Here is a 25900-nt window from a genome sequence, read left to right on the forward strand (position 1 = left end):
GGGGCAGGGGCGGGGCCGGGGCAGCGCCCGCCCCTCTCGGCGCCCGGCGGCCCTGGGCGAGCGGCATGGCTCCCGGCGTGGAGCTGGGCTTCGCGGCGGCGCCGGAGGGCCCGGGCGCTGCCTGGCGGCTGCGCAGCTCCTACTTCCCCAGCAAGGTCGGGGGGCGGCCGGCGTGGCTGGGCGAGGCCGGGCTGCCGGGCCCCGCCGCTCTGCGCTGCGGCCGCTGCCAGCAGCCCTGCGCCTTCCTGCTGCAGCTGTACGCGCCGCTGCCCGGCCGCCCCGACGCCTTCCACCGCACCCTCTTCGTGTTCGCCTGCCGCAGCCCCGCCTGCTACCGCCCGGCGGGACCGGGCGGGCCCTTCCGCGGTGAGGCGCGGGGACGCGGGGAGGGAAGGGGCGAGGGCCGCCGGCCGCAGCCCCGCTGACCGGCGCGTCTCTCCCGCAGCGTTCCGGAACCAGCTGCCGCGGCGGAACGACGCCTACCCCGAGGAGCCGCCCCCCGAGGAGCCGCCCCCGGGCCCGGCCCCCGCGGCCCCGCGGCGGCTGGGCAGCGGCGCCGCGCTCTGCCGCGTCTGCGGCTGCCTCGGGCCGCGCTGCTGCGGGCGCTGCCGCCGCGCCGCCTACTGCGGGCCCGAGCACCAGGCGCTGGACTGGCGGAGCGGGCACCGCCGCTCCTGCGGGCAGCACGCCGCCGGAGGTGGGTCCGCGGCCGTCAGGGACCTCCGGAACGGGGGCAGCTCGACACGCGGGCCAGCCTGCGCTTAATACCGCGCCGAGCCGCTGCTATTGAGTTCTTACGTGCTGCTGCTAGCGCTGTTCGGTCTGCCCTCCGCACCTCTCGGATTTACAGAGGTTCAAAGCAACGGGACGCCTGTTGCAGTTTTCCGCTGTCCTTAACTAGCAGTGTTTCTTACCTTCAGGTCAGGTCTAGCAGTGATGTAAATCTTTCTTGCTCACGCAGTGTTTCTGCTATGTAGTTTGCTGTGTAGCTTTTGGGGAGAAGGACGTGAAATACAAGATTACCTTGTGAAGTGGTGTCTGTCTTCTGTTTTCTAGACGACTCGGCAGATGCAATTCCAGAGCATAACGAGTTCCTTTTTCCAGAATATGAAATTTTGATAGAACCTGAGGAACCGGAATTTCCTGCTGACGCCACTGATGATGAACAAGGTGCTGAAGATACATCAAAGGACGTGAAACAAGAGGAACTTGGAGCTGCAGGCATTGCAGGTCAGAAATAAAATGCTGTGTGTAATTCTTCCCAGTGGTGCCTGTTACCACATCTTTAAAATATCAAGTACTGTGATTTTTAAGCGTTCCTTGTAAACTACTGGTGAAAAAAGGCTAAATGTGCAGTCGTTTGTGATGCTAGTTAGTTGTAGATGTGCCATAATATAAGTTGCTGTTACGGGAGAGAGTTACTAAGCTCTGACTCCAGGAGCTATTGAAGCAGCTGTTGCTGCTGATAGCTCAGAGTGACGCTGTGTCCCTGTGTGCTTCTAATAGGCAGGGCACAACTCTAATGAGAAGGACAGGACTGCACCTGTCGCTGGATGCTCTTGGAATTGGGAGATTGTTGGAGTGTCTTGGCTTGACTTAGTTCGATTTATTGTAATTTATGGAAAATAAAATTTCCTTCTCTGTGCTAGCAGAAAACTGCTTTGAGAATAGTTTAACTGAATTAATTTTAACTCTTGAATGCAGCAGTTAAGTGCAGGCTCCTTTCCTCTCTGCTCCCCCTAAATTCACGATGAACCGGTTTGCTGAGACCACACTTGTGGCCTTGAACACACCCAGGGTGGGGTTTGTGGTGGTGCCAGGGAAGGATGCTGGGTTCCTGGTGGTCCCTTGCTGTGGTCCAAAGCTGTCTCAAGAGTGTTAAGTGCCCCCACTGATGTGGTTGTTGGAGTGCAACAGATCCACTCTTCAGTGCTAAAAACTAAAGTCTGGCACATGCACAGCACACAGGGCCTTTTTCAGATATTGTATCCTGATGGTTCTGTAGTCTCAGTGATACCTGCTGGGAGCCATAAACTTAGGTAAATTAATTCCCTCCCTTTCCAGTATTCCAGTACTGACATCTATGTTTAAAATGCAAATAAAACTAGTAAATGGAACCTGTGTGTGACCAAATCTTAACATGCCATGAAAAGAAAACAATCTTAGATTTATGCCAGTAACAACTTATGAAGCAAAATGAATTTACACATACTAATATTGTTTTTAATTTTTAGTGTCTTGTATTAGCCTGTAACTTCTATTGTTCTTTTTTTCTTGCTTAGATGAAGCAAGATTTCAGTCCTTAGATGAAGAGACATTGGAAGCAATGGCAAAACATGAGACTGAAGAAGAAAAGATCTTCCGAATGTTTAAAAAACAAGTAGCTGCTGAACCAGAGCAGGTCAGAAGATGGGGTGGCCTTTGAATGTGTGTTCAAACACAGCATCCTGCTGCACCTGCAGTGTTTCCACTGCACTGTTCCCCAGCCTGTGGCCCTGCTGGCCTTCCTTCTCAGCAGAACAAAAACTGCAGAGAATAGCTCTATCACTGTCACCAGCTACATTGGGGGGTGGCTTAACTTTTTTTTAAGGTTGAATTACTGATGGCTTTAAACTTTCCACTATTTAAAACAGAAATCTTCTCCCCATGTTATTTCTTATTAATGCAAAAGGCTAAGAAGCTACATTGTCAAACAAAACCATGGTCCCTGGTTTCGTTCAGAGAAGGCACAGGCCTAAAGCCATCAAAGTGGTGAAGTTCTCTCCAGGTTCTGGTGGCTGAGGGGTTAAGGTACACACTCAGAAAGTAGGAGACTTGGAGTCTTTTCCCTTCTCTACTTCTGCCTCACCCTTTCTGACCATCTCTGTACTGACTGATCTGTCCAAGTGTCCTTTTGCTGGTAATGCCTGATTTGCTAGAAACAGAAAAAGAAATGGTATGTCTGAAAATACCTTCTTGAACATTAGGATAGTCTGATTGTATTCAGATGCAGAACTTCAGACAGGAAGGTCTGGATTGCATTCCTGACACTGCAGGTCTGTGTGCTAATTATCCAGCTGCTCTTTCTCTGTCTCAAGACTGTAGCATAAACAACCTTGCATTTCTGAGTTCCTTGATTAGGGAAATAAAACTCATTGCAAATGATTTGTCACTAAACACCGATTTTATACCAAGATGATAGTCATGAGAACTTAGAACTTCTGCTGTATTTCAGATTATTAGATACTGCAGAGGAGGAGAAGGTCCGCTCTGGGTGTCAGGTGAAAATAGGCCTGAAGAAAAAGATATCCCAAATTGTGTATGTGGTGCCAAAAGGATATTTGAATTCCAGGTATGTGTCATTTAAAAATAATACAGGTAATGTATTTCAGACTCAGGATCTAATTGTATAGGTATTGGCTTGTAATTCCAGCAAGAAGGTTGAGGTTGCAACAAACTAACTGCGCTCAATGATTGTACAGAGCCTTTATTTACTCTTTTAAGTGCCTTTTCACTTCGTGATGTTCATTATAAATACGTTTTGCTGGAAGTACTCAGCTGTAGAATTTTGAATGCTAGAGGTTTATGTATGGTGAATACACTTAATGTCATGCAAAGGCAAAACATAGTTGCCAACAGAATTTCAAATGGTGGGAGGCTCACAGATCAGGCAAGTCTTATAAGGGGAAATAAAACTTACCTAGAATTCCGAATTTATTTTATTTGAGCTGCCGTACACATAGTAGCTTCAGCTGGGGTTTTGGTATAAAAGAATATAAATTCTTACACCAAACGCAGGACTGTTCTTCAGGAGGAGAAGTGGGGAGAGGGGAGAAGCCTGTGGCCTGCCTCTAAACCTTTTGGTTTTCTTTGAAGATTATGCCACAGCTCCTGAATCACCTTCAGGTTGACAGCCTTGGCGAGAGCATTGACTGGGGAACGCTGGTGGTGTACACTTGCGCTGACAGCTGCGGAGGGGCAAACCAATACCTGGAAGAGTTCATATGGAAACAAGACCACTCCATGGCTCAACTTTATGAAGCTGAGTCATCCAAACAGAATAGTTGATTTGTTTCACTGCATCTCTGCACTGTGCAAACACATAGTTGAACTGAAGTCCCTGAAAACTGTGCATCTTCTAACAGTAATAAAACTGCTTTAACTAGACCTTGACAACCTCTCTTGTATTCCAGGGAAGCTTTTACTCCAACCTGGTACTGAAGCCAGATGTGTTTGTTCAGAAAGCTTCATTTCAAATCTCATTTCTGAAAGTTTATTAAATAAAGATGAAAAACTTTTGGATTGATGAAATTATCTTTTGTTGGTAATGGAACCTCAAAAACTTAAAAGATTGTAGTCTGTCAGGATTTTCACTGGGTTACTCAAAAATTAACATTCATTCAAAGGAAAGCAGACTGCTGTAAACCCACTTGAGTGCTTATGTCGAAGAGCTGTACAGGAGTCAGCTAAGACAAAGCTAACACAGAATTTCGTTGTGGAACTTAAATCTGCTTCCCTTTCTCAAAAGGTACACTAAGCCTAACTTGGGAGTTTGTCACTGAGTTTCCTCTGAGTGGTTATTTGAGAAAAAATGCACAAAAATTAAGTGTTTTATCTAACTTAAAACTATTAGCCCCATGCAGAAGTAGTTTAACTCACTTATCTGGTGCAGAAGCTAAACAGAGTCAGCCATACCAGAACACATTTGTCTTGTTACACACTGCCTGTAGCAGCAGATTTTCAGGCTGAATTGTACCTTAAGTCTGCCATCATTGCTGAAGTTTAAAAATAAGTGTCCTCTGCAGAGATTCTTCCACTATATAACTGCCATATAGCTGAGGCAAGAGAAAAGTGAAACCTTCATGCTGAAGCTTTACTGTGGTAGCTGCTTAACTACTCCTATGGCTATGGCTGTACTTGCAGAAAAAGCATTTTTGTGTGTTTCTGTATAGAACTGATTTCAGTTACATATTCCCTCATCCTGCTCCAGCCATTCATGGCTGCTTACCTGTGACTCTGTGGGGCCCACTGTGGGGTTTTTGAAATCATTTAGATGTTGAAAGTACTCAAATAAGCAGTCACAGAATGCTGTACCTGGAAGTGGTTTTGTTATCACAGAACTTATTTAAGCCCTGGTCTGTGTTAAGAAAGAGCAAACCGTCTTAAGTCATTGTAATACAGCTCGACTGATTTTGTTGAATGCTATCCCATGGTTTCTTAGGGCTCCAAGCTTTCTGAAGAATTTTGCACATAAGCTGGTAATAGTTCAGGTGCTGCAAAAGCATGGACAGCCATACAGTTGTAGTCAGGAGCTCTCAGAACATTCACGAGCTCACAGCACAGAGTGGCGCAGCACTGAAGGCAACATAGTGTTTGAGTATATCCTGCACAACTACATTAACAAACAGCATGTTTCTGGTAAGATCCATGAAACCAGTCATTAAAACACCTAGAGAGACACTGGTGTAGAGAGAAGACCGAAGATTTAGGTCACTAAGGATTTGCAAATGGAGCAGTATCAAAGCCAGCCAAAGCTTAATTTTGTCTGGAATGAAACACCACCTTAGTAATGAGACCATTGTTTACATCTGGGTTAGTTTCAGATAAAAGCTGTTAGAAATAATGTGTAAGTCACAGAGAAGTTACTATTACTGGAAAGAAATTTACTGAAGGGAAAAAAAGTTTATTTTAGTTCTCAGCCCATCAGGCTTCAAGCATGGTTCAGAAGGAACGTTATGTACATACTGACTCCAGCTGGAAGGGCTTTGACATTTTACAGGAACACTAATATAGTGAGGCAGCTGGTGAAATACAAAAGTAGTAATTTAAAGAAATTCTAGAAGCTAAGCAGGGATCTATTGTTTCAATTCAGTCAAGTGCAGCTATTTAAGACTTGCCTAAATCCCATCTGTTGAACATAAGGCAGTGCATACTCAAACACAAGCTTCTTTAACCAATCAAATCTTTCGCTTTAACAGACTGGAAATATTCAAGGTAGACATTGCCAAGGATGTGACTGCTGGTATGCAAGCCAGAGCACTGCTCAGATTCTCTCAAAACAACATGTCACTTATAGCAGTGCATCTGCTATTAAAAAGTTGATTAAATAAAAAAAAAAAATTCAATGTATTTCATTCTACCAGCTGGGTAATTTTAAAATTTATTAAGACAGTTCCCATAGTTGTATAAACAGGGTTTATTGTACATGTGGAGTTGAAGAAGGAAAGAGAAGAAAGGTATATATTATATATATATGTACAGTGAGCCATTTTAATTAATAAATTTATTCTATCTTGCTTAATACTGGAAAGAGGGAATGTGTCTGGCACCAAAGAAATTTTAAATTGAAAAAATTTAAAAGCTAAAGTTCTGAAAATTATAAAAACCATGGTCTTATGGAAGGAACTTAAAACATATATACATGGCAATTTAAGTGGTTTATACACTGAGTGACACAGTTGCATTTGTCTTTAAACCAACTTACAGATTTTCTATTAATAGAACTGGCATTAAAACTATTTAAAAGCTAGAATATAAATAAAAGTTGGAGAGGCTGCTCCAGGAACAGCCCAGTAAAGCAACTCACAGTAACTCAGTAGACATATTCAAGAATACAGTTCCCCTTGAGCATCAGGGAAGTAGGCACTAACTGGGAAATAGTCCAAGTCCTGGTGTTGCAGTTGCACTGGAAGTCCGTTTCTTGTTACTGCTGTGCCATACACAATACCTTTGAAAATATACCCCTGATTTCTCTGAAAGGTGTAGAAACTGTTACGTTGTCTTTCTGAACCCCTTTAAAATAGGATAGATGTTTTCAAATGCTTCATAGATTTCTGCTCTTACTTTAGCACCTGGAAAAAGAGAAGGGATTAAATTAGTTCGTACCTTTCACCAAATACTTAATTTTAGCTTTTAGAATGTATATCTGAATGCAACTCTATATAAAACCTACCTGTATCCATAAATCTCTACTTTTACAATCCTTTTTAATACATTTCATAGCTTACATTACCAGCCTTCTCCATTTAATCTGACAACTGCTAAAGCTTTCACTAGCATCTCTGTGACGATGCTATGTTGTAAATGGAATTTTCATATACATAATTTCCACAGGAGACCCAACAACAAAGCACAGCCCTGCAAGATGCTTGTGCAGAAAGATCTAGCTGGTGGAGCTTTTTTTGAGAGTGCATCAGGGAGAGCAAGGTCTGGCAATGGAGACCACTGCAGAGGACATTGCAGGGACAAGATCCTGATTTTGTCTGTGGATCTTGTGCATTTTTTCTCCATAGTAAGACACAGCATGAGAGGAAATGAAGGGAGTAGGTCAGGCACCTGAGGTTGAGGAGGTCCTAGAGCTCATGTATCTCCCTTTGCTGCTGTATCACAGAGCATGGCAGCAGCCTGCAGCCAAGCTTCAAGAGAAAATCTAGCCACACATACTCAGCCACAGGAAGAGTCTTTCAGATTTTGCCAGAAAGATCACCTGCATTCTTACAGCTTTCTGGACACCTGCATACCTGACTAGGGTTCATGATCCTTGTTCCTTTGATCTAGCCAAATGTGCTGTTGCTTTGTGCATTCTCATCTGTTAAGGAATACAGTGCAGGAAGCTCTGTGCGCAGTGGCAGTGCTGAGCTGCAGGTTGAGCTCTGGGTGCAGGAACCCAAGGAAAGAGGCCTGAACTGCTGAATCTTTGCATAACAAAGCCTGGTGCTGAGCCCTGAAGAAAACCTGGTCTGACTGTGTGGAGTGGGGTGTGTAGGGAGTAAAGCAGGACACCTGCTGGCTTCGCTGGAGCTGCCCACTGCAAACAGGTTTTGGTCCTACCGCAGCTGTAGTGGCTCTGACTGCCAGAGTGGCTGCTGGATGGCTGCACAGGGAAGTTTCCTTAACATCAGCATCCATGGAATATTCTATTAAATCTCCTTTCTCAGCACTGTCATCTCTAAAGGAAAAGTACCTGGCAGCTTACATATCCCTACGTGTTCTCTGCAATACAGTCTAAATCTCACCTCTTGGAGTAACATACTGTCTTCACTTACCAGTTAAAACCACTTTTCCAGAAACAAAAATAAGCAGAACAATTCTTGGCTTAATCATTCTGTAGATTAAGCCAGGAAACAATTCTGGCTCGTAGCTGTAAGAGAAGAGAGTGAGAGTGTTTAAGTGTGCTTGCAGACCTATGTTCCACCCTATCTTCTGGGCCCAGTCTAGGACTCCCTGAAACTTGGGGAGGGTAGCAGGGAAGATCATTTTGACAGGTTCACATTGGGCAGCCTCAGTTACAGCTGAGGCAGTGCAGAGATGGAAACAAAATTGCAGGTTTCCCTGTGGTGCAAGGGAATAATCTAAAAGATGTCACTTTCTAAGATAGTATGCAACAAGAATGAAACAGAAGCAAGCCTTTTTTACCTGCTGAACTGCTGGTGTGTGAGTACCAATCCTTCCAGTCTGATGGGAAATTTCACATCACAGCTTCCCACCATATTCTGAATTTTAAAATCCAAAAATTTTGCAGGAAAACCCAGTTTCTGAACAACTCTTGCATACTTCCTTGCTGCCAGTCTGGATTGCTCCTCACTGAAGTGAGAAAAGGATATCTGTATTACTGCCTCAGTTAAGTATTACTTCAAGCAAACAGCATTAAACCACAAATACCTAATTGGGGAAAAAAGTCTGTGTGGAGGGAGAGGGGAGTTCACATGCAAAATTTTTACATCCAAAATTAACAACTAGCTCTGATAGGTTTTCATGCTAATTTTGGTAATAAGCTCCTGGACACCATTAGTGTTGCATTCACTGTTCATGAGACAAAACAGGAAATTATAGACCCATACATCTTACACTTCTAAAATATTGACCAGAGTCCCTCTAATGGGACATTAAGATTGTCACTTAAGACATCACTGTAGAACAACCTTGAACTCCTACTGCTAGAAGATACATATTTCTATAAAAATCTGTCAACTGGCAAAATCTTCTGCTTGGTTCAGCCCAGGCATTCAAACATGGGTCTAAAATAACTGCACAGCCTTACCCACTGTTGCAGAATTCAGTTTGCTTCATGTTTGTAAACAGCTGAGGATCTGTTTGTTCCTGATGTAGAGTAAGACAACTTGAATTTCAAATGTCACCAGACAGTGTTTCCCTGTACAGATCTATTAATTCATCTCTGCTCATTAGTTTATTCCTTCTGCATCCCTAGCAGACTTCTTTGGAGCAGAATTTCTCTCCTGCCCTCCAGAATTAAGCTTATGTTTAGTTTTCAACTCTTATGCTTCAGTGGTCATATTAAGAACAGATCAGACTACATGAACCAGAGATTTGGAGCTCTTGTCCTGTGATGAAGCTGTTAAAAAATAAATCCTTCTGTCACCATCCCTACACTTTTAAACAGCTCCAATGCATAGCTGCTGAACTTTTTAAATTATTAGAAAAAAGAGATAACTGCAAAGCTAAAAAATTGAATATAACCTCTGCAAACCAGTTTAACAGAGTGAATGAAAGCACTTCAGAAATAGAACTACCATTTCCCTATATGTTAGGAAGTCCCTTCAATCATAAACAAATGTGTATATCCTGAAGTAACTGTGAAGCAAGATTATTTCTACCTGTACAGCTTTGATGTATATATATAAACAAGCATCATGGTACACGAGAAAAGACAGCCTGAATTAGTTTGCTTATAATGCCTAAACATACCTTTTTGCTCCTGTGCACACCATTTTTCCAGAGCTGAATATCAGTGCAGTGGTACGTGGTTCTCTTATTCTCATAATAACAGCAGCAAAACGCTGAAGTGTGAGCATTGAGACTGTTAGTGACATAGTGCTGTCATCATTACACTAAAACCACATCTGCATCATCTAAGTAGCAAGTTACACTGTAGTGCAAGAAAAACTAAGGTCAAACATACTTACAGATCACTCAAATTTACTTGAAATGCTTAAACCATAAGTACCTTGAAGCACACACACTGAGAGGTAGAGCCAGGCAGCAAGGATATTTACCACTGCATTCCTATTCACCTCTCATTACTGTATTTGCACCATATAAATAATGCTAGCATTTGCAACAGAGCAATAGAAACAATTTTAAAAATAAATTTTAAAAGATTCTTCCATATGTGCTGAAATTTTATCTCCTCCAAGTAGGATGGAAGACTATCCAAAAAAATGGACAGTGTTACAGTACCAGCAAACAGAACAGCTGGAGGTCAAAGTCCTGTGTAAACAGAAGTCACCTCAGCTACCACAGGACACAGCTGCTCTAGCTTTTCATTCTGAGTAAGCATTTTCAAATATTCTTAAATTCCTTGAAGCAAGAGATACTGGAAACTGATGTGGGTGCACACATACACACACACACACACACACACACACAACCCCTGTTTATTATATTTAACTTGGAACAGCTCACCCTGCAGTCCCATGAATTGTTCTGCTGATATAACATACAAGGTGGTAGCGTGGGTTACCCAACAGCACGTTTGTCAAAACATGACTTAAATAATACAGCCAAGCAACATCTTTATTTGATAGATGAATGTACTGACTAAATGTCAGGAGTGTGTTACATAACCCTTCTATCCCTCTGCCATGGAAAACAGTGTTTCATATTGATTATTCTAGCCTACAAGTTTTACACAGCCACCTACCCCCTACCTTTGGAGTTAGCAAAGGCATGCTCAAATTTTTGCTGCACTAATATCTTACTCACAATTATGTAACAGCATCACTGATATAAACTTACAGCAACAGTCATTAATCATATATGCCTGTGTGCCTGCTTTAACCTTTGAGAGCAGAGTTCAAACCAACTGCAGCAAAATACTAAATGCTAAAACAAAAAAGGACCAAACACACCCCAGGAAAACAGAAGCCTTCCCAAGAAAAGCCAATTTAACTATGCAACATCTAAAGTTTTATTAGTGCCCAGCTACTGTTGTTGCAAAGGTAACATTTTCAAGAGAAGCCACCCAAAAAAAACCATGAAGCTACATTATTTTCTTAATTTTATGCTCCAGGTCCTTTGCTGTTCAGATTTCCCAAGCTAAAAATAACTACTTATTTAGAACCCCACTACTATTAAGAAGCAGCAGGCAACTTTGAAGTCAATATGCAAGAAAATCAATTTAATTTTGCTCCATTTTAATGTTCCACCAAACTTAGCCATCAAAAGCAATGACATGACAGAAGTACTGGAGGACAACATGAGAGAACAGAGGGGAAGCCAGACCATGAAAAATTAGCAAATGCCCTGCGACCACAAGAATTCCAGAGGAGCAGCTAGGTGGATAAACCACAGCTCTGGCAGGAGCCCAGGATTTGAATTCTTCTTTCCTTTCTCTTTGTTGGGAGATAGGGAACAAGATTTCATCATCAGGTATTTCACAGTAATATGGAAAAAGAGCTCACTGAACACTACAAACAAATATGCCCATATGAACAGCAGCAGAGGCCAGCTCTACCACAGAAAGTTCAGCCAGTGTATTACACTGTTGCTTAAGTTTTTTCTAAATCTAGCAACTTACAACCTAACGCACATTACAGCTACCTGAGCATAAGAATGCTTTTTACTAATTTGAATGTCTTAAGCTTCTTAAGATTTCTCTTTCAACTACAGTATAAAACTGCATATACAGCAGGTAGGTTTTTCAGTCTATTGCAGCAGCCTGCAGCCACAACCTGTGCCTTTAATTTATCTGTTATAGGATCATACATTTCTCTTACCTTGGGATTATATTCAGCATTTCGGGCACGAAGTGCAATAGTTTTTAGGTCAAGTTTGCAACCAAGATTCACGGTGGACACAATATTCCTTAAGACAGATCAGAGAAATATATTAAAAAGACAGGAATACACGTGTCTTCCTCACTTTTAACCAAGTCTAATCAATTTTACTTTTTTATTATTTTGTTTCTCCAAGCGAGTTTGAATGGCATCTTTCCTACTAATAAGGAGCACTGAGCAGTGTTTTGGTTCAAGAACCTCCTTTTGTAGGGCAGAAGCTCCTAAGGCACAATTGCTGATTCTTCCTTATCTGTCAGCTATTATGAAAAAAGTGTCCCATGAGAAGAATCTCTATTTCAGTTGGGCAGGAAAAATTACAGATGCTGAGAGCCCTCACCACAGTCAGGGAAGCTGCTGGAAACAGGAGAAAATGAGACAGTACCATCTGAAATTTTCCTGGATACGCCCTTCAAGAAGGAGGCTACAGAACTAAATGGGAATGACCCAGGAGGTAAATGCATTGCCAGGGGTAACGGGATATTGCCAGGGAGATGGGATAGCAGGTCTCCAGAAAGTTTAAAAAGGTTACTAGATAAAAAATTTTGTTTTCTGGGAAAACCCTGAAACTTAAAGGTCCTCAGTGAGGGAAAAACAATAAGAAAAATATGAGAAACTACTCTTTCAATTCATGGTCTCAACCATTTCTCTTTGTCCCTTCAATAAATTTCTGATACAGCCTCTTTAAAACTGAAGTTCACTGAAAATACTGTCATACATAAATTTAGACCTAGTTCTAGGGTTTTATCCCTTCTCACAAACTCAGTGTTAGCCATGCATTGGAAAAGGGAACATCATGAACTCCTAAAGCACAAGGAGTTAAAGATGATGGTGTTAAATGAAGACATATGTAATCCTCCACTGGTATTCTCCAAAGATGTACCGTTAATAAATCGCTAAGAACCTGTTAATATTACTAAGTACCACTTAGTAATGAAGCTAAGCTAAAAATAAAAGTAAAAATTACTCATATTGCTACAGGAGACTCATAAATTCTCAGGACCTTCCTTCCCATCAAAATGCAGTACCTAATTCCTAACAGGACCAAAGTCACAAGTCTTAAAAGGGCTGTCTGAGAAAACACATGAGGCACTAACACATGGGACACTCACTGTAGTTGTGGCACTATGCCAGAGCTCTCCGATGCCGGTGTTGCAGGAGTTATTGGAGTCATTGGAGTCATTGGAGAGGGGTACAGAGGTGTGGTTCCTGGTAAAGGGGCTGTGGTAAGAGTCTGTGAATGGAAGAGCTGGGGGGTTTGACCAGATGTTCCTTGTGTCGCTTGCTGTGACGTGGATTGCTGTGCTGCTTGCTGCTGCTGCTGCTGCTGCTGTTGCTGCTGCCGCTGCTGTTCCTCCAATATGGACAGACTGTTGGTGCTCTGGACAGGCTGCGGTGTCAGTCCTGTGCCATACGGCATCATCGGGCTGAAAATTGGAATTCCTGGAGTCATTGCGCCCTACAGAGGAAAACGTGACACGAAAACCACAGATCGTGATGACTCCATTTTGTTTTTAAGACACAAAGTTTTAGGGAGGAGTCTAAAAATCAATCTATGTTAGCTGAGCTGCTCGTATCAAACCTGAAGCATATAGTAATAAATTGTTAAAAACAGAAAATCCCTGCAAATGCCGTTGTTCTATAGAATAAAGTACTTCCCAAAGGAATCTAGGGACATGACATGCTTATCACACTACCTTGCAAGCATGCCTCAACTCTGACCCACAATTTAACTTGAAATTGTTTGAACACCAACTGTGCTCACTGTACCAAATGCATTCATAGCCCAGCAACAATCCATTATGTACATAGTTTAAGGAGTAACCACCAAGATTAAATTAATCTTTCCAACTTGTCAGTCATGTTTCAACTTAAGAGGCACCCCGTTAAGAAATCCCACATATACTCTTGCACTCCGTGTATAAGAAACTGTGTGTTTCTTATACTTCTGGATAGACATCAATGGTTTCAGAATTCTGCTTTATACTAGTATTATTCGATACCTAGCAGATTTTTTCAGATCTGAAAACAAAAACACATGAAGCTAGATGCAAGAAAGAGAAAACATGTTCATAAAGGAAATTCAGATCCATAGTTACATCCTAAATAATTTGTTTTTACCTGAGGGGAGGCTAAGCCTTGAGCGTAGGGTGGCAAACTGTTGTTCTGATCCATGATTCCAGTTATTTCTTTGGTGAGGCCAGAAGCGTTTCCTTCAATTAATTTAAATAAACTTCAAATCCTAGAGGTTTTGTAACCGTTTAAAACATTCTAGCGAAGCAGCTTTTAAAGCCAAGCTGAAAGTGTTAGGAAAACATCAGCTTCAGAGAAATATGAGTCTAAAACACTAACCAAAGCCTGGAAAGAAAAAAAAAGTAGTATCTTGAGAATAATATCTAAACATAAACCCAAAAGCAAATCTATCAGCTGCTGACTCAGATAAGAGACACCCACGTACAAATACATATAAGAACATTCACGCGTACGCACACACGCATGCACAACCCATAAAAATAACCTTTTTCAGGCACACGCCGTAGAAACTTCGCTGTATGGTTCTGCTGGAGTCCCTGGCAGGTTACCTGACTCACATGGGCCTGTCTAACCAAACCCTCCAGCACAAACAGCTCGAGCTGTTGATGCCCATTCTTCTCCAAGCTTTGCTTTAGCAGCAAAAGCACTGATTTTTTTTAGCGTTTGATTCCCCTGACTACTAACTGACAAGCTTACTGACACATTGCTTGTAAGTCTCTTCCTGGCCATTTTAAGGCTTGGGATTTCAAAAATTACTTTTTTCTTCTATGAGAAGAGCATTGCTGCTCAAATCAGAGCTAGGAAAACCTCTTCCATCCAGTTCCATAAAAGCAAACACTAACGGATTTCAAACTGTAATGACATGCACTTCATGAGGAAAAAAGAAATACGTGAAAACAAATTTCAAGTATACAAGTGAAACATACAATGATTTTCTTTTGTTTTTAGACTGTACTTCTGTTGCTATGTTATGGAAATAAACAACAGAAGTGGAGAACTGAAATGTTATGATATAGATAGAAAATATTATCCCATTTATTTTTAAGTCTCTCAGCTACTGCTGAGAAATACTCAAGGTCATTATCAGGCCAGAGGTAGGCCATCTCAAAATCTTAAGACAGCCTATTCACCCTCTCTTTTTTTTAAGATACGATATCTTAAAATTACATTAATATTTACACTGCAGCTAAAAAGGCCTGCTTTTTTTTCACCCATGACCCTAAGATATTATCATCTTTACCCTCACCAAAGGCATCAAGCAGAGCGCCCAGGTTTTATAACATTAGAAGCCTCAACATTATCCTGGAAGAAACAAAGTCAACTCCTCGACAGCCGAGCTATTTAGTAAGAAGGCTGGATACCAGGCATGCCAAAACCTGCAGCCAGGGCACCGTCTACACAGAGGTCCCTCCCGTACCCGCTTAACTCGGCTTGCTCGGATCCCCACTACAAACGTCGAGCGACGTTTCGGAGGAGGGAACAGAGTCCAGAAGCAGGAGACAGCCCGGAGGAGGCCCCGGCCCACCCCCGAGGCCCCTCTCTGGCTCTCCACCAGCCCCACGGCAGCGCTCGGCGTGCGGCCACAGCCTGCCCGCGCCCCCCAGCCCTCCTCGCTCCCCATCCAACACCGGCCCCGGCCCCGCGCAGCCCCCGCCCTCCCTCGCAGGGTCTCGCCGCTGCCCGCGCCCATCCCGCGGCGGGGCAGAGAGAGGCGGCCGCCGCCTCCGCGCCGCGGGAGTCCCTCCCCGCTCCCCCCGCCTCGGCTCAGGCCGCCCCGGAGGAGCGGAGCGAGCCCGGCCCGCGCACCGTCCCCGCCCTGCAGGCCCGGCCTGCCCCGCAGCATCGCGGCCCCACCGGGCCGGCCGTGGGCAGGGGGCGAGCGGCGGCGGCGGGGGAGCGGCGGCGGCACTCGGTACCTGCGCTCGCTCCGCTCCCGCCGCGCTCAGCGCCCGCCGGAGCCCGGCCCCGCCCCGCCCCCGCGCCACCGGCGCGCCCGGCGCGTCACTTCCCGCCGCCGGCGGGACAGCGGCCTTCGCGGGGAGGAACCTTCGGAAATGAAACAAGGGCAAGCGCGGGGTCCTGCACCTGCAGGGGTGTAACCACATGCACCAGCACAGGCTGGGGGCCGACCCGCTGGGAAGCGGCACTGCGGAGAAGGCCCCGGGTGTCCTGCTGCAAACAGGCTGTCCGTGAGCCAGCAGTGCCCCCGTGGCCAGGAAGGCCAGCGCTATCCTGGGGTGCAATGGGAAGAGCATTGCCAGCAGGTCGATCCTGCCCCCTACTCAGCCCTGGTGAGGCTTGGTCTGCAGTGCTGTGTCCTGTTCCGGGCTCCTCAGGACAGGAGAGACCTGGAGCTCCTGGGGCAGATGCAGCAGAGGGCTACAGAGATGGTGAAGGGACCGGAGCATCCAGTTACAAGAGAGGGCTGAGGGACCTGAAACAGCTCAGAGGGGGGACCTCATCAACGTGAATAAATATTTAAAGGCTCATCTTGGTGGTGCCAAGCAATAGGACAAGAGGCCATGGGCAGATACTGCTGTAGGGACAGGAAGTTCCACCTGGATATGAGGAAGAACTTCTTTACTGTGCAAGTGACCGAGCGCTGGAGCAGATTGTCCTGAGAGGTTGTGGAATCTCCCTCACTGGACATGTTCAAGAACCATCTGGACACAATTCTGTGTCATGTGCTCTAGGATGCCCCTGTGTCTCTGGTTGCAATGCAAGCTGTAACCAGAAGTATGTATTCTATTATCATCTGTTAAAACCAGGTGGGGCTGTGTTCTTTGTCTCTTCCACAACCCATCCTCCCTCCAGGGGGATATCTTCTGTTAATGGGCCATTGAGTCTCACTGCATGACTGATGAATTCCATCATCCCATTGTCAGATGCTCCACCCAGGGGGAGGAGCCAAGCATTCCTACCTGGATATAATCTGAGACTTGGAACACCTTTCAGTCAGCCTTTCTCCACTGGATTTCCAGAGGAAGACTGGGCCCATGGATCCACCACCACTGGATCTTCAGAGGAAAACGACACCCTTCTACTGGATCATGGCTTCAACAGAACCACATCTGTCACTCCAGCAGCCACCATTTAATCAGACTGCTACCAACAGCCTGACCAACAGGGTGTCAGGTTGTATTCTGACTCTGTCAGTGGATTTTTTTTGTACTACTGCATTTTTATTTCAATTTTCCTAGTAAAGAACTGTTTTTCCTATTCCTATATCTTTCCCTGGGAGCCCCTAGATTTCAATATTATAATAATCCGGGGAGGGGTTTAACGTTTTTCCATTTCAAGGGAGGTTCCTGCCTTCCTTAGCAGACACCTGTCTTTTCAAACCAAGACACCTTGCTTGAGCAGAAGGGTTGCCCCAGATGACTCCCTGTGGTCCCTTCCTGTGAAGGGTAGATCTTGTGAATCTGTGGGGGTCCCTGGCAGTGCAGCAGGCCCTCACAGAGGCTGTGGTTCCTCATGTTGGAGCTGTACAGAGCTCTGCACCGCTGTGCTGCCACCTGTGGGTCTCACCACTGTGTGTGCACGGTGCCCATGGAGACTGCAGCCACCAAGCTGTGCAACACAAGCAGGGCAACGCTCCGCTGCTCAGGAGCCCCACATGTGTCCCCCACATCTCACTGGCCCCACCCTCTCCTTCTCCCCTGGTACCACTTCGAGCTTCTATCCCAGCGCTTCCCACTTGTTTCCCCTCGTGCCACGGTGCCTGGCACTACCCCTCATGGCCCACCTCAAGGCCCTGGTGAGACCCCAGCTGGAGTGCTGTGTCCAGCTCAAGAACCGGACCTGTTGGAGTAGGTCCAGCGAAGGATCACCAAGATGCTTGGAGAGATGAAGCACCTCTTGTATGAGGAAAAGCTGAGATGATTTTGGTTATTCAGCCTGGATAAGAGAAGGCTTCAGGGTGACCTAACTAGAAAGGTGGAGATTGATTTCACAAGAGCATGTAGTGACAAGACAAGGAGGAATGGCCTCAAACTGAGAGAGACATGGTTTAGATTAGCTATTAGGAGGAAATTCTTTGCTGTGAGGGTGGTGCAATACTGGCAAAGATTGCCCAGAGAAGTTGTGGGTGCCCCATCCCTGGAAGTGTTCAAGGCCAAGCAGGATGGAGTTCTGACCAACTTAGTCTAGTGAAAGGTGTCCCTGTTTGTGACAAGACTAGATGATCTTTAAGGTCCCTTCCAACTCCAGCCACCCGATGATTCTACGAATCCCGACTCTTGTTCTTCACAGCGGTTCCAAAGGCGCTCGTCCCTACAGAGCAGGAGCCGCCCTGCTGCCCACCGGCCCACACGCGAGGGGTGTGTGATGGCCTCACCACAGCCACTGATCAGCCTCCGTGTTTCCAGGAGCGGGCAGGCAGGTGACAGGGCAGCGCTTGGACAAGAGCCGATGCCGGTGCTGCCCAGGCCCAGGCACACACCTTGCGGCAGGCGGGGCCCGGGCAAGCTCGGCTCCGCAGCGGCCCCGCCGCCTCCCGCCAGGCCAGGGCGCTCGCCGCCCGGCAGAGCGGCCCAGAGGCGGCTCCGCCCTCCCAGAGCGGCTCCGCTTCCGCCTCCGGTGCCGCCATTTCGCCGTGAGACAGCAGCGATCGGGCGGCCGCGATGCTATCCACCTCGGGATACGGATTCGAGCCCTCCCAGCCCGAGTTTGGCTGCGGGCTGGAGGCGCCCGTGCAGCGCCACCGCTTCTCGCCGTACACCTTCAACGGAGGGTGAGGGGCCCGGGCAGGCAGCGGGCGGGACGGGGCACCCGGGGCACGGGAGCCAGGGGAGAGCGGCGCTGGGGCTGCCTCGCCTTACTCCTGCCTCTCCTCGGTGCTCGGTGCGGGTTTATCTCCCCACACGGTCCCCTCTTTGTAGGGAGAGAGCGGCAGCACAGGGAGGAGCTGGGCTTGGGCTTGCCTTGAGGCCTTGCAGCCTTTCAGGGCGTTCTTGCCTGTCTGTGTGCCTTTAGGAACACTCGGGCTCCCTAAACTTCGACTGGTCTTAAACGACGCATCTTTCGTTCGCCGCAGGGTTGTTTCTTTGTAGTGGCTTAGGAAGCTCAGGTAATGGTCCTATTACAGAATCACAGAGTTGTTAGAGCTGGACGGAAGCTCTGGAGATCATCCAGTCCAACACCCCTGCCCAGGCAGGGTCATCTTGAGCAGGTGACACCAGAACACGTCCAGGTGGGTTTTGAATGTCTTCAGAGAGGGAGACTCCACGAGCTCCCTGGACAGCCTGTTCTGGTGCTCTGCCACCCTCAATGTAAAGTTGTTCTTCCCCATGCTGAGGTGGAACTTCTTCTGTTTAAGTTTATGGGCATTGTTCTTCACCGTGTTGCTAGTAAACGTGTTACTGGTTTGAATGCCGCCTTATTGTTACTGTTAAAGGCAGGTGATGTTTTACACACCTGAGTTGGTGACAAAACCGGGTAGGTTTTTTTTCCTACTGATGACTACTGCTTTTTGAAGGGCATCTCTTTGTTACTTAATGGTAGGACGCCTGTGGTGATCACAAATCTAGTTGTTATGAAGTAATAACACCAGATTTTAAAAGTGATGTTTATTTAAGTGATACTGTTTGTCAGTACTTTGCTTGTACTTTGCTTGTTTTAGAAGGATGAGTCATTATCAGGCATATAAAATACCTCGTCCATTGGGTCTGGTTCTTGCCTGGTGTAGAGTCTCTGTTTTACCGAGTTTTTATACAGTTTAAGTTAGGGTAGAAGGACACATGCATATATTTTCTGAAGTCAGTCTGGTGCCTACTTCTTCAGTGTCGAGTAGGGATGTGCATAGTGGAAAACATAGCAAGGAATACAAGATGCCTGACAAAACATCTGGGTGTAGAATTACTATCTAGCTTGTTTCTGTGTTGCCTAAAAGATATATCAAGAGAAGGTCATGATTTATCAATGCTCTTTTTTTTTAAGCACTGTGCTGGCGATTGCTGGAGAAGACTTTTGTATCGTTGCCTCTGACACACGTCTGAGTGAAGGCTATTCAATTCACTCCCGGGACAGTCCAAAATGCTACAAGCTGTAAGTCCAGATCTGCAGGGATTGAAAAAGATGAAAAATCTTTTGTTTTGCTGACCATGTCACCTGCCTCCTGCTTTAAGCAGAATTCTTAGAAGAAGAAGCACAATACCAAAGTAGATTTTGGAGTTGTGGTGACCATTGCTGTAATGCAAGATGTGTTATGATGTTGTAAATATAGCCAGATTTCTTGTTTCATGCTCCTAAAGTCAGGTGAGAAAAGAACATTTTTAGCATGATACAAACCTTAATGTGGGTTTTTTTGGCTGGATAATCAAAAGAATTTTTAGCTTAACTGTAGCAAAACTTAATCCTATGATAACTCATTCTGCTTCATCAGGAGTTCTAGTGACAGTAGGCAAGTGTGCCCACTGCTGCCAGTTTGTTTTAGGAGAGATAAACCTATCTAGTTCCATGATTGAACTTTCTATGCTCATTTTATCGCAGCACGTGTTTGCCTTGTAGGCTATCATCAGCTACATAAACTTTTTTTTTTTTTTCTGGGTTATTGTTTCTTTTTCTAAATTGATGTCATGAAAGCAAAATAACTTTAGTTTCTCCTGGCTAACTTATTACTACTAGATGTTTAATACTGTCCAGATGGAGATTAGTCTGGTATGGGATACATACTGCACATGGTGGCTTTGTGTAATTCTGGTGACAGGCTGAGAGAAGATTTTAAGATGTTTTCTGAATGACTGCTTTGGGTTGCTCTTGTGTGTTAATGTTTCTAGACTCTTTTCTATTTCCTAGAATTAAAATTTCAAGTGTGTATTCCCACTGTTAGGGTTCATATAACATTTCAAAACTGAGCAGAGCTAAGCTTCTGTAGTGCATCTGCAGCCAGATAACTTCTGTTTGTGCTGACACAGAAGCCACCAAAACCATAGATGTTACATAAGCATTGTACAAGCTTGATGCAGCCCTCTGGTCTGATGGAATAAAAATTGGACCGAGTGATAGGATCTGTGGCTCCCCAGTGGAAAACAGATCATCTAGCAAGACTGAATTGCTACAGCTGGAGTCAGGGCTTGAAGAAATGGAGAATTTCTTTTTGTCAGTCTTATTGACAGTTGAAGAAGGAAGTGGGTTGAAGAAAGACATCTGTGTGGTCCTGCATTTAATAAGTCCTCTCCAAGATGTAGGTTGCAGGTGCCTTTCATACACCACAGATCTGTTAGTACTGTTTTTGACAGCACTAGAAAAACTGAAAATATATTTGGTGTTTTCATAATAACCTACTGTGTAAGAAATTGCTGTAGTTCATGCTAAGTCTGAAATTGCAACAAAATTTTACATTTTTCAGAACAGAACGAACTGTCATTGGATGCACTGGTTTCCATGGCGACTGCCTTACCCTGACTAAAATTATTGAAGCCAGATTAAAGGTAACTACATATCTTACTCTATTTAGAAGCTTAGATGGTTAATTTTATACTTGAGACCAATAATATGATATATTTTATACATAACTTCTGCTTAGTTTTTTTTCAAGTGTTTGTATCATAAATGTTTTGCTAGTGAAAGATCTGCCAGGGAAAATTGGTGCTGTGCCCTTATTAAGTGTGACACAACAAATTTATAGAATGGAAGAGCTGGAGGGAATATTCTGAGTGAGGCAACACCTATTAATTACAACAAATTTGAAGATATGTTAATCTTTGGCTTGTAAACAGGCTTTACCTTTTAGACCAGTGTGTTTTCACTAATTGCGCTGGTTAATTATTTTGCTTAGCATCAGTTCCTCTGTAATGAGGTTACAGAAAATGTAATTCTGATTGAATGTCAGCTTTAGTGTTTGACTTCCTTCTCGGATGTGCTCTACCACTGGCAGATGTACAAGCATTCCAACAACAAGACCATGACTACAGGGGCTATTGCAGCAATGCTGTCTACGATCCTGTATTCTCGACGTTTCTTTCCCTACTACGTTTACAATATAATTGGTGGACTTGATGAAGAAGGTAAGACTTTTAACAGGAAAAGAAAAAAAAACCCAAAAAACAGAGGCTGCATTTCTGTGGGTGGATAGCTATGCCTTTACAGCTCAGGTGTACTGATTGAATAACAAAGTTTTTGTTCCTATTCCTAACACCTGCCTTTAGGCATTATGGTATTTACACGGGTTAAATACATATTATGCATCTGGCTTGTTTACTAGCTTGTGTTATTCACTTGATTTTTCATTTCTGATGGTCTGAAAGTCTAAAAGCTATGTTATAATTATTTGATTACAAATAAAATCTCTAAAGTGAAATAATTAATACTTTAGACAGGCAAATTTTACAACTGTTTTGCTGGATTTTTTAATTGCATCTTTAAAGTAGATGTCACTAGTAAAATTGTCTATGTTTCACTCAGACCTGTGAGTGTGCTAAAGACTATTTAATATGAAGACTTACTCCAGAGACAGGTTTCTACAAAGTTATTTCTAAATGTTAAGTATCCCCTAATGAGAATCAAGACTACTACACAGAAGCTGTAGTGTAATGTATGGTCCTTCCAGAACTTTCTGGGCTCCTGTCCAGTGATTTGGTTGAGTTGCTGAAGTAGTGTGTTCTCTGGCTTTGAGAAGGAGCTCAGAGGTGGGCTTGTTTGGATAATTTTAGCCATTCCCTGCAGTTTGTTTTTCCCATTAAGTTATACTGCTTTTCCAGTCTTGCTAAGACATGTCTGTGATTTGTGGGATCTGGCAGGGCATTAGTCTGCCCTGCATAATGGTAAATCTCAGATTATAAGGGTGCTGTAGCAGCTGATAAGAATCAGAGTGCAAGTTCGCTTGCATGGACTAAATTTGAGTCCAGCAAGATTGACTTTTGATTTGGCTGGCTTTCTCAGGTCCTGTGCTCTGCTGCCGAGGGCACTGGCCAGTTAATTGAATTGGGTGCAGCCTGTCTCAACTGAGAGGCTGGGCTTGGCCAGCTGCTACATTCTGTCTGGCATGTCCTCCTCAAACCCCCGGTGTGTCAGAGCTACAGTGTGTCTGTATCTCTGATATACAGATCATCACTCTGGTGCGAGCCAGTAAACTTTGCACCGCGTGGTCTGGTTTAAGAGGGAAGTGTGCAAGCGACCAGAGCATCATCCCTGGTTCTGGGAGTGTGATGCAGAGGCATCCAAGCCTGATTTCTGTAGGTAATTGGAGAAATGTATCATTGAGGAATTATGTCTGAGCTGCTTGTTTGTGTAAGCTTTGGAACCCCTGGGGCTCTTTCTGTAGCACTGCACTCTAGCACATTTTTCTGCTTTGATTATTCTACACTTTTTCTGTGGTAAGTACTGTAGGAAACATCTGTTGAAGCATGGCTGTGGCTTAAATAAAGAAAATAACCTTGGATGTTGTACCAGGCCATATCGAGTCTTCTGTAAATTACTGTTTCTGTGTAATCTGAACGTACTCAGTGTTGTTTGGTAAAGGCTTACAGGGGTCTGCAGTGTTCCAGACACTGCTTATCCAGAGAGCTGGTTTTGTTGAAAATGTTTGTCAGTATTGAGAAATTGAGAATTTCTGAATTGTGATTACATACTAATTTATTGTTTTTTCAGGGAAGGGAGCAGTTTATAGCTTTGATCCAGTGGGCTCCTATGAGAGAGATTCTTTCAGAGCAGGTGGATCAGCAAGTGCCATGCTGCAGCCTTTGCTGGATAACCAGGTAAAATAGCTTGTTGGCTTTTGTTTTGTTTTGTTTTTTTCTTTATCTCAGTAAACATTTGTAACATTCAAATTAATGTAGCTTTACTTCTGGAGATTATTTTTGAGAGACGTTTTAAATCTATTATCCAGGTAGGATCTGGTAATCCATACATTTATAAATTATGTGGCTTTACTTTCTCATGGGAAGTCAAGCTTTTGCTTTGGGATCTGTTCAGGTTTTTAATACATTATTAATAGTGCAGTGCTTGTTTAAAAGACAGAAATGTTTTAATTGGGGAGTTATGTTTATCCTAGAAGTTTGGAGGGTTTTTTTTCTGGGTGTTGGGAGTTTTTTATTGGCTGATAACATAAATATGCCTGTTACTTAGTGTGAAATAATACCAAAATAAGATAGAATTAATACATACATTTTATCATTTAATATACCCTTGTTTAAGTCTTCAGTTTTGTACAACTCAGATACCATTTTTCAATAAGAGTGTTTTTATATAAAACTACTGGAAACTTATTCAGCTAAATCTGTCTGAAATAATTGAAGAATATTTTCATATTTAGTTGAAGCTGTTAATGATTGAATGGGAGAAATACCAAAGCATGTTTTACTCATTTTAATTTTTTGATATTAGTGTTGGTATTTAGTCACTTGAACATGATGTCAACACAACTTTTGTGTTTAGAAAAGTAGTAAGCGTTCTTGACTCTTACCAGATGAGAAAGGAATAGAAAATTTCCTTTTTTTTAAAAAAAAATTCAACTTTATTAACTGAAGGAAATATGTTCTGCAAAACCCAAGTTGTCATAAGTAATTTTTTAATGCTTATGGGTTTCAGGCCAAACATGGGACTCTTCTCCTTCACCTGTTCTGATGCTTAAGTTGACACTTATATTTATGAGCTAACTTACACTATTTAGTAGGACCAGAAATGCTCCAATTCAGACTTGGTTTTGAAGTCTAGGTATCGTGGTGAATATTTGCTTTTAAGAAATGTCCCTAACTGCAAGTGATCAGAGGAAAAAAGGCTCATGTGCAGTTGTGGTACAAGTTTGTGAAGAATTAGATCAGATCCAAATGTTCATTGTGATCTTGTACATGCTGAAATGAGCAGGAGGAGCTGTGCTGGCTGTATATTGGATCTGCTTCTGGTTAATTTTCTAAGAGAATTGCTATTGGCAAAGCTCTCAACTGTAAACTGTGTGGAGGAATACTTCTTCAGCTTTGGGGTTTTTGAAACAGGCAAGCCATTTCTTCTTTTTTAATTCATCTAAATCTGTTCATTCTAGTGCAGAGACTGAAACAGTTTTCATAGATGGATAAAATGCATTTTCATCTTTTCTTAGATTGGCTTCAAGAACATGCAAAATGTGGAACATGTACCTCTGACCCTGGAAAAGGCTTTGCAGCTGGTTAAGGATGTCTTCATTTCTGCTGCTGAGAGAGATGTGTACACTGGGGATGCACTCAAGATTTGCATTGTCACGAAAGATGGGATTAAAGAACAAACTGTCCAGTTACGAAAAGACTAATTGGATTTATCTGTCAGCAAGCTATCTGTGATGTACAATTTACCTGTGTTATGAAGACATTTGTCTTATTAAATTTTTTTCCAAGAGGTTCAACTACTGTGGTGCTGAGTATTCTGTGTCTTTGTTAGAAGTTGTGTTTTTCAGAAACCAGAGCAGTTTGTATAAGGAGCAGCTTAAAGTTTCAAGTCAGTTTCCCTCATCTCATCTTAATCTATCAATCAGTCTAATTCTAATGCAAGTTTAATCCACTTTCACAATCCCTTATGCTGCAATATGGGGGAGTATTAAAGTTTAGGTTCACAGATTATTCTGATAATTCTTTCAGTTCAGCCTTGGTTTAGCAAGTAAAGCATTTGCTCTGTTCATGCTGCTTTCTCTGCACTTCACAGCTTGCTTTTCCTCTCTTCTCCTTTCTTCCTCTGATGTGCTGTCCTGACATTTGACTTTGTGTACTTACTTGCAAAGACTGTATGGGTCATCTGAAACCAGTATCACTGTATGAGAGGGAAGAATGTAAAACAGAATCTTTTATGGTTTAGTCCTGGACAGTGCATCTGGGCTCACCTCTGCCTGTTTGTTTGGTTGATGCCCAGAATTTGAAGCATTGTTCCCTTGTGGCTACTGATGGAAAATAACGCTAGAATGGGGATTCCCAAGTGCCTTTTAACACCTGGGTCCTTTGTTAGCCCAATTGCTGCTTTTGATTCGTGGGAAATTGCATCAAGTGTAGTTTGTTTGATGTGCTGTATCACACTCCTGGAAATCGGTTTCAGTTTTAGGACCTTTAGAAAAACAGCTGCCTCACCAAGGGCAATATCATTTTTTCTTGTCCAAGACTCCTTTCACAGTCTGTGGCTCTTTAGAAAAAGACCTG

The 25900-nt window shown here is 43.8% G+C and overlaps 3 protein-coding genes across 6 annotated transcripts; 2 read left to right on the plus strand and 1 right to left on the minus strand.

Annotated features, from left to right (window-relative positions):
* Window positions 1–23: 23 nt before the first annotated feature.
* Window positions 24–4290, plus strand: PDCD2 (programmed cell death 2). Of its 2 annotated transcripts, XM_086877855.1 has the most exons (6): window positions 66–366; window positions 446–697; window positions 1057–1230; window positions 2283–2401; window positions 3215–3331; window positions 3856–4290. In XM_086877855.1, exons 1-6 carry the CDS (start codon window positions 66–68, stop codon window positions 4045–4047), a joined length of 1155 nt encoding a protein of 384 aa, XP_086733981.1. In that variant the 3' UTR covers window positions 4048–4290. The 2 variants fall into 2 exon arrangements, with proteins under 2 accessions (XP_086733983.1, XP_086733981.1); XM_086877857.1 differs by lacking the exon at window positions 446–697 and having other exon boundaries at window positions 24–366.
* Window positions 4291–6108: 1818 nt separating this feature from the next.
* On the minus strand, window positions 6109–18348 carry TBP (TATA-box binding protein). Of its 3 annotated transcripts, none has more exons than XM_023923660.2 (8): window positions 18142–18348; window positions 13893–14129; window positions 12884–13230; window positions 11715–11802; window positions 9685–9776; window positions 8395–8562; window positions 8025–8119; window positions 6109–6830 (listed from the first exon to the last, which is right to left on the minus strand). In XM_023923660.2, the coding sequence occupies exons 2-8, from the start codon at window positions 13944–13946 to the stop codon at window positions 6751–6753; spliced, it is 924 nt and encodes a 307-aa protein (XP_023779428.1). In that variant the 5' UTR covers window positions 13947–14129; window positions 18142–18348; the 3' UTR covers window positions 6109–6750. The 3 variants fall into 3 exon arrangements, with proteins under 3 accessions (XP_023779428.1, XP_086733985.1, XP_086733984.1); XM_086877859.1 differs by having other exon boundaries at window positions 18247–18329; XM_086877858.1 differs by lacking the exon at window positions 18142–18348 and adding an exon at window positions 15722–15805.
* PSMB1 (proteasome 20S subunit beta 1) lies at window positions 18345–25119 on the plus strand. Its single transcript, XM_086877861.1, has 6 exons — window positions 18345–18537; window positions 19743–19850; window positions 21154–21235; window positions 21682–21811; window positions 23394–23500; window positions 24841–25119. The coding sequence occupies exons 1-6, from the start codon at window positions 18428–18430 to the stop codon at window positions 25024–25026; spliced, it is 723 nt and encodes a 240-aa protein (XP_086733987.1). The 5' UTR covers window positions 18345–18427; the 3' UTR covers window positions 25027–25119.
* Window positions 25120–25900: the final 781 nt, after the last annotated feature.

The sequence above is a fragment of the Cyanistes caeruleus genome, chromosome 2, assembly GCF_971803275.1.
Source record: "Cyanistes caeruleus chromosome 2, bCyaCae1.hap1.1, whole genome shotgun sequence".
In the NCBI taxonomy this organism is placed as follows: Eukaryota; Metazoa; Chordata; class Aves; order Passeriformes; family Paridae; genus Cyanistes; species Cyanistes caeruleus.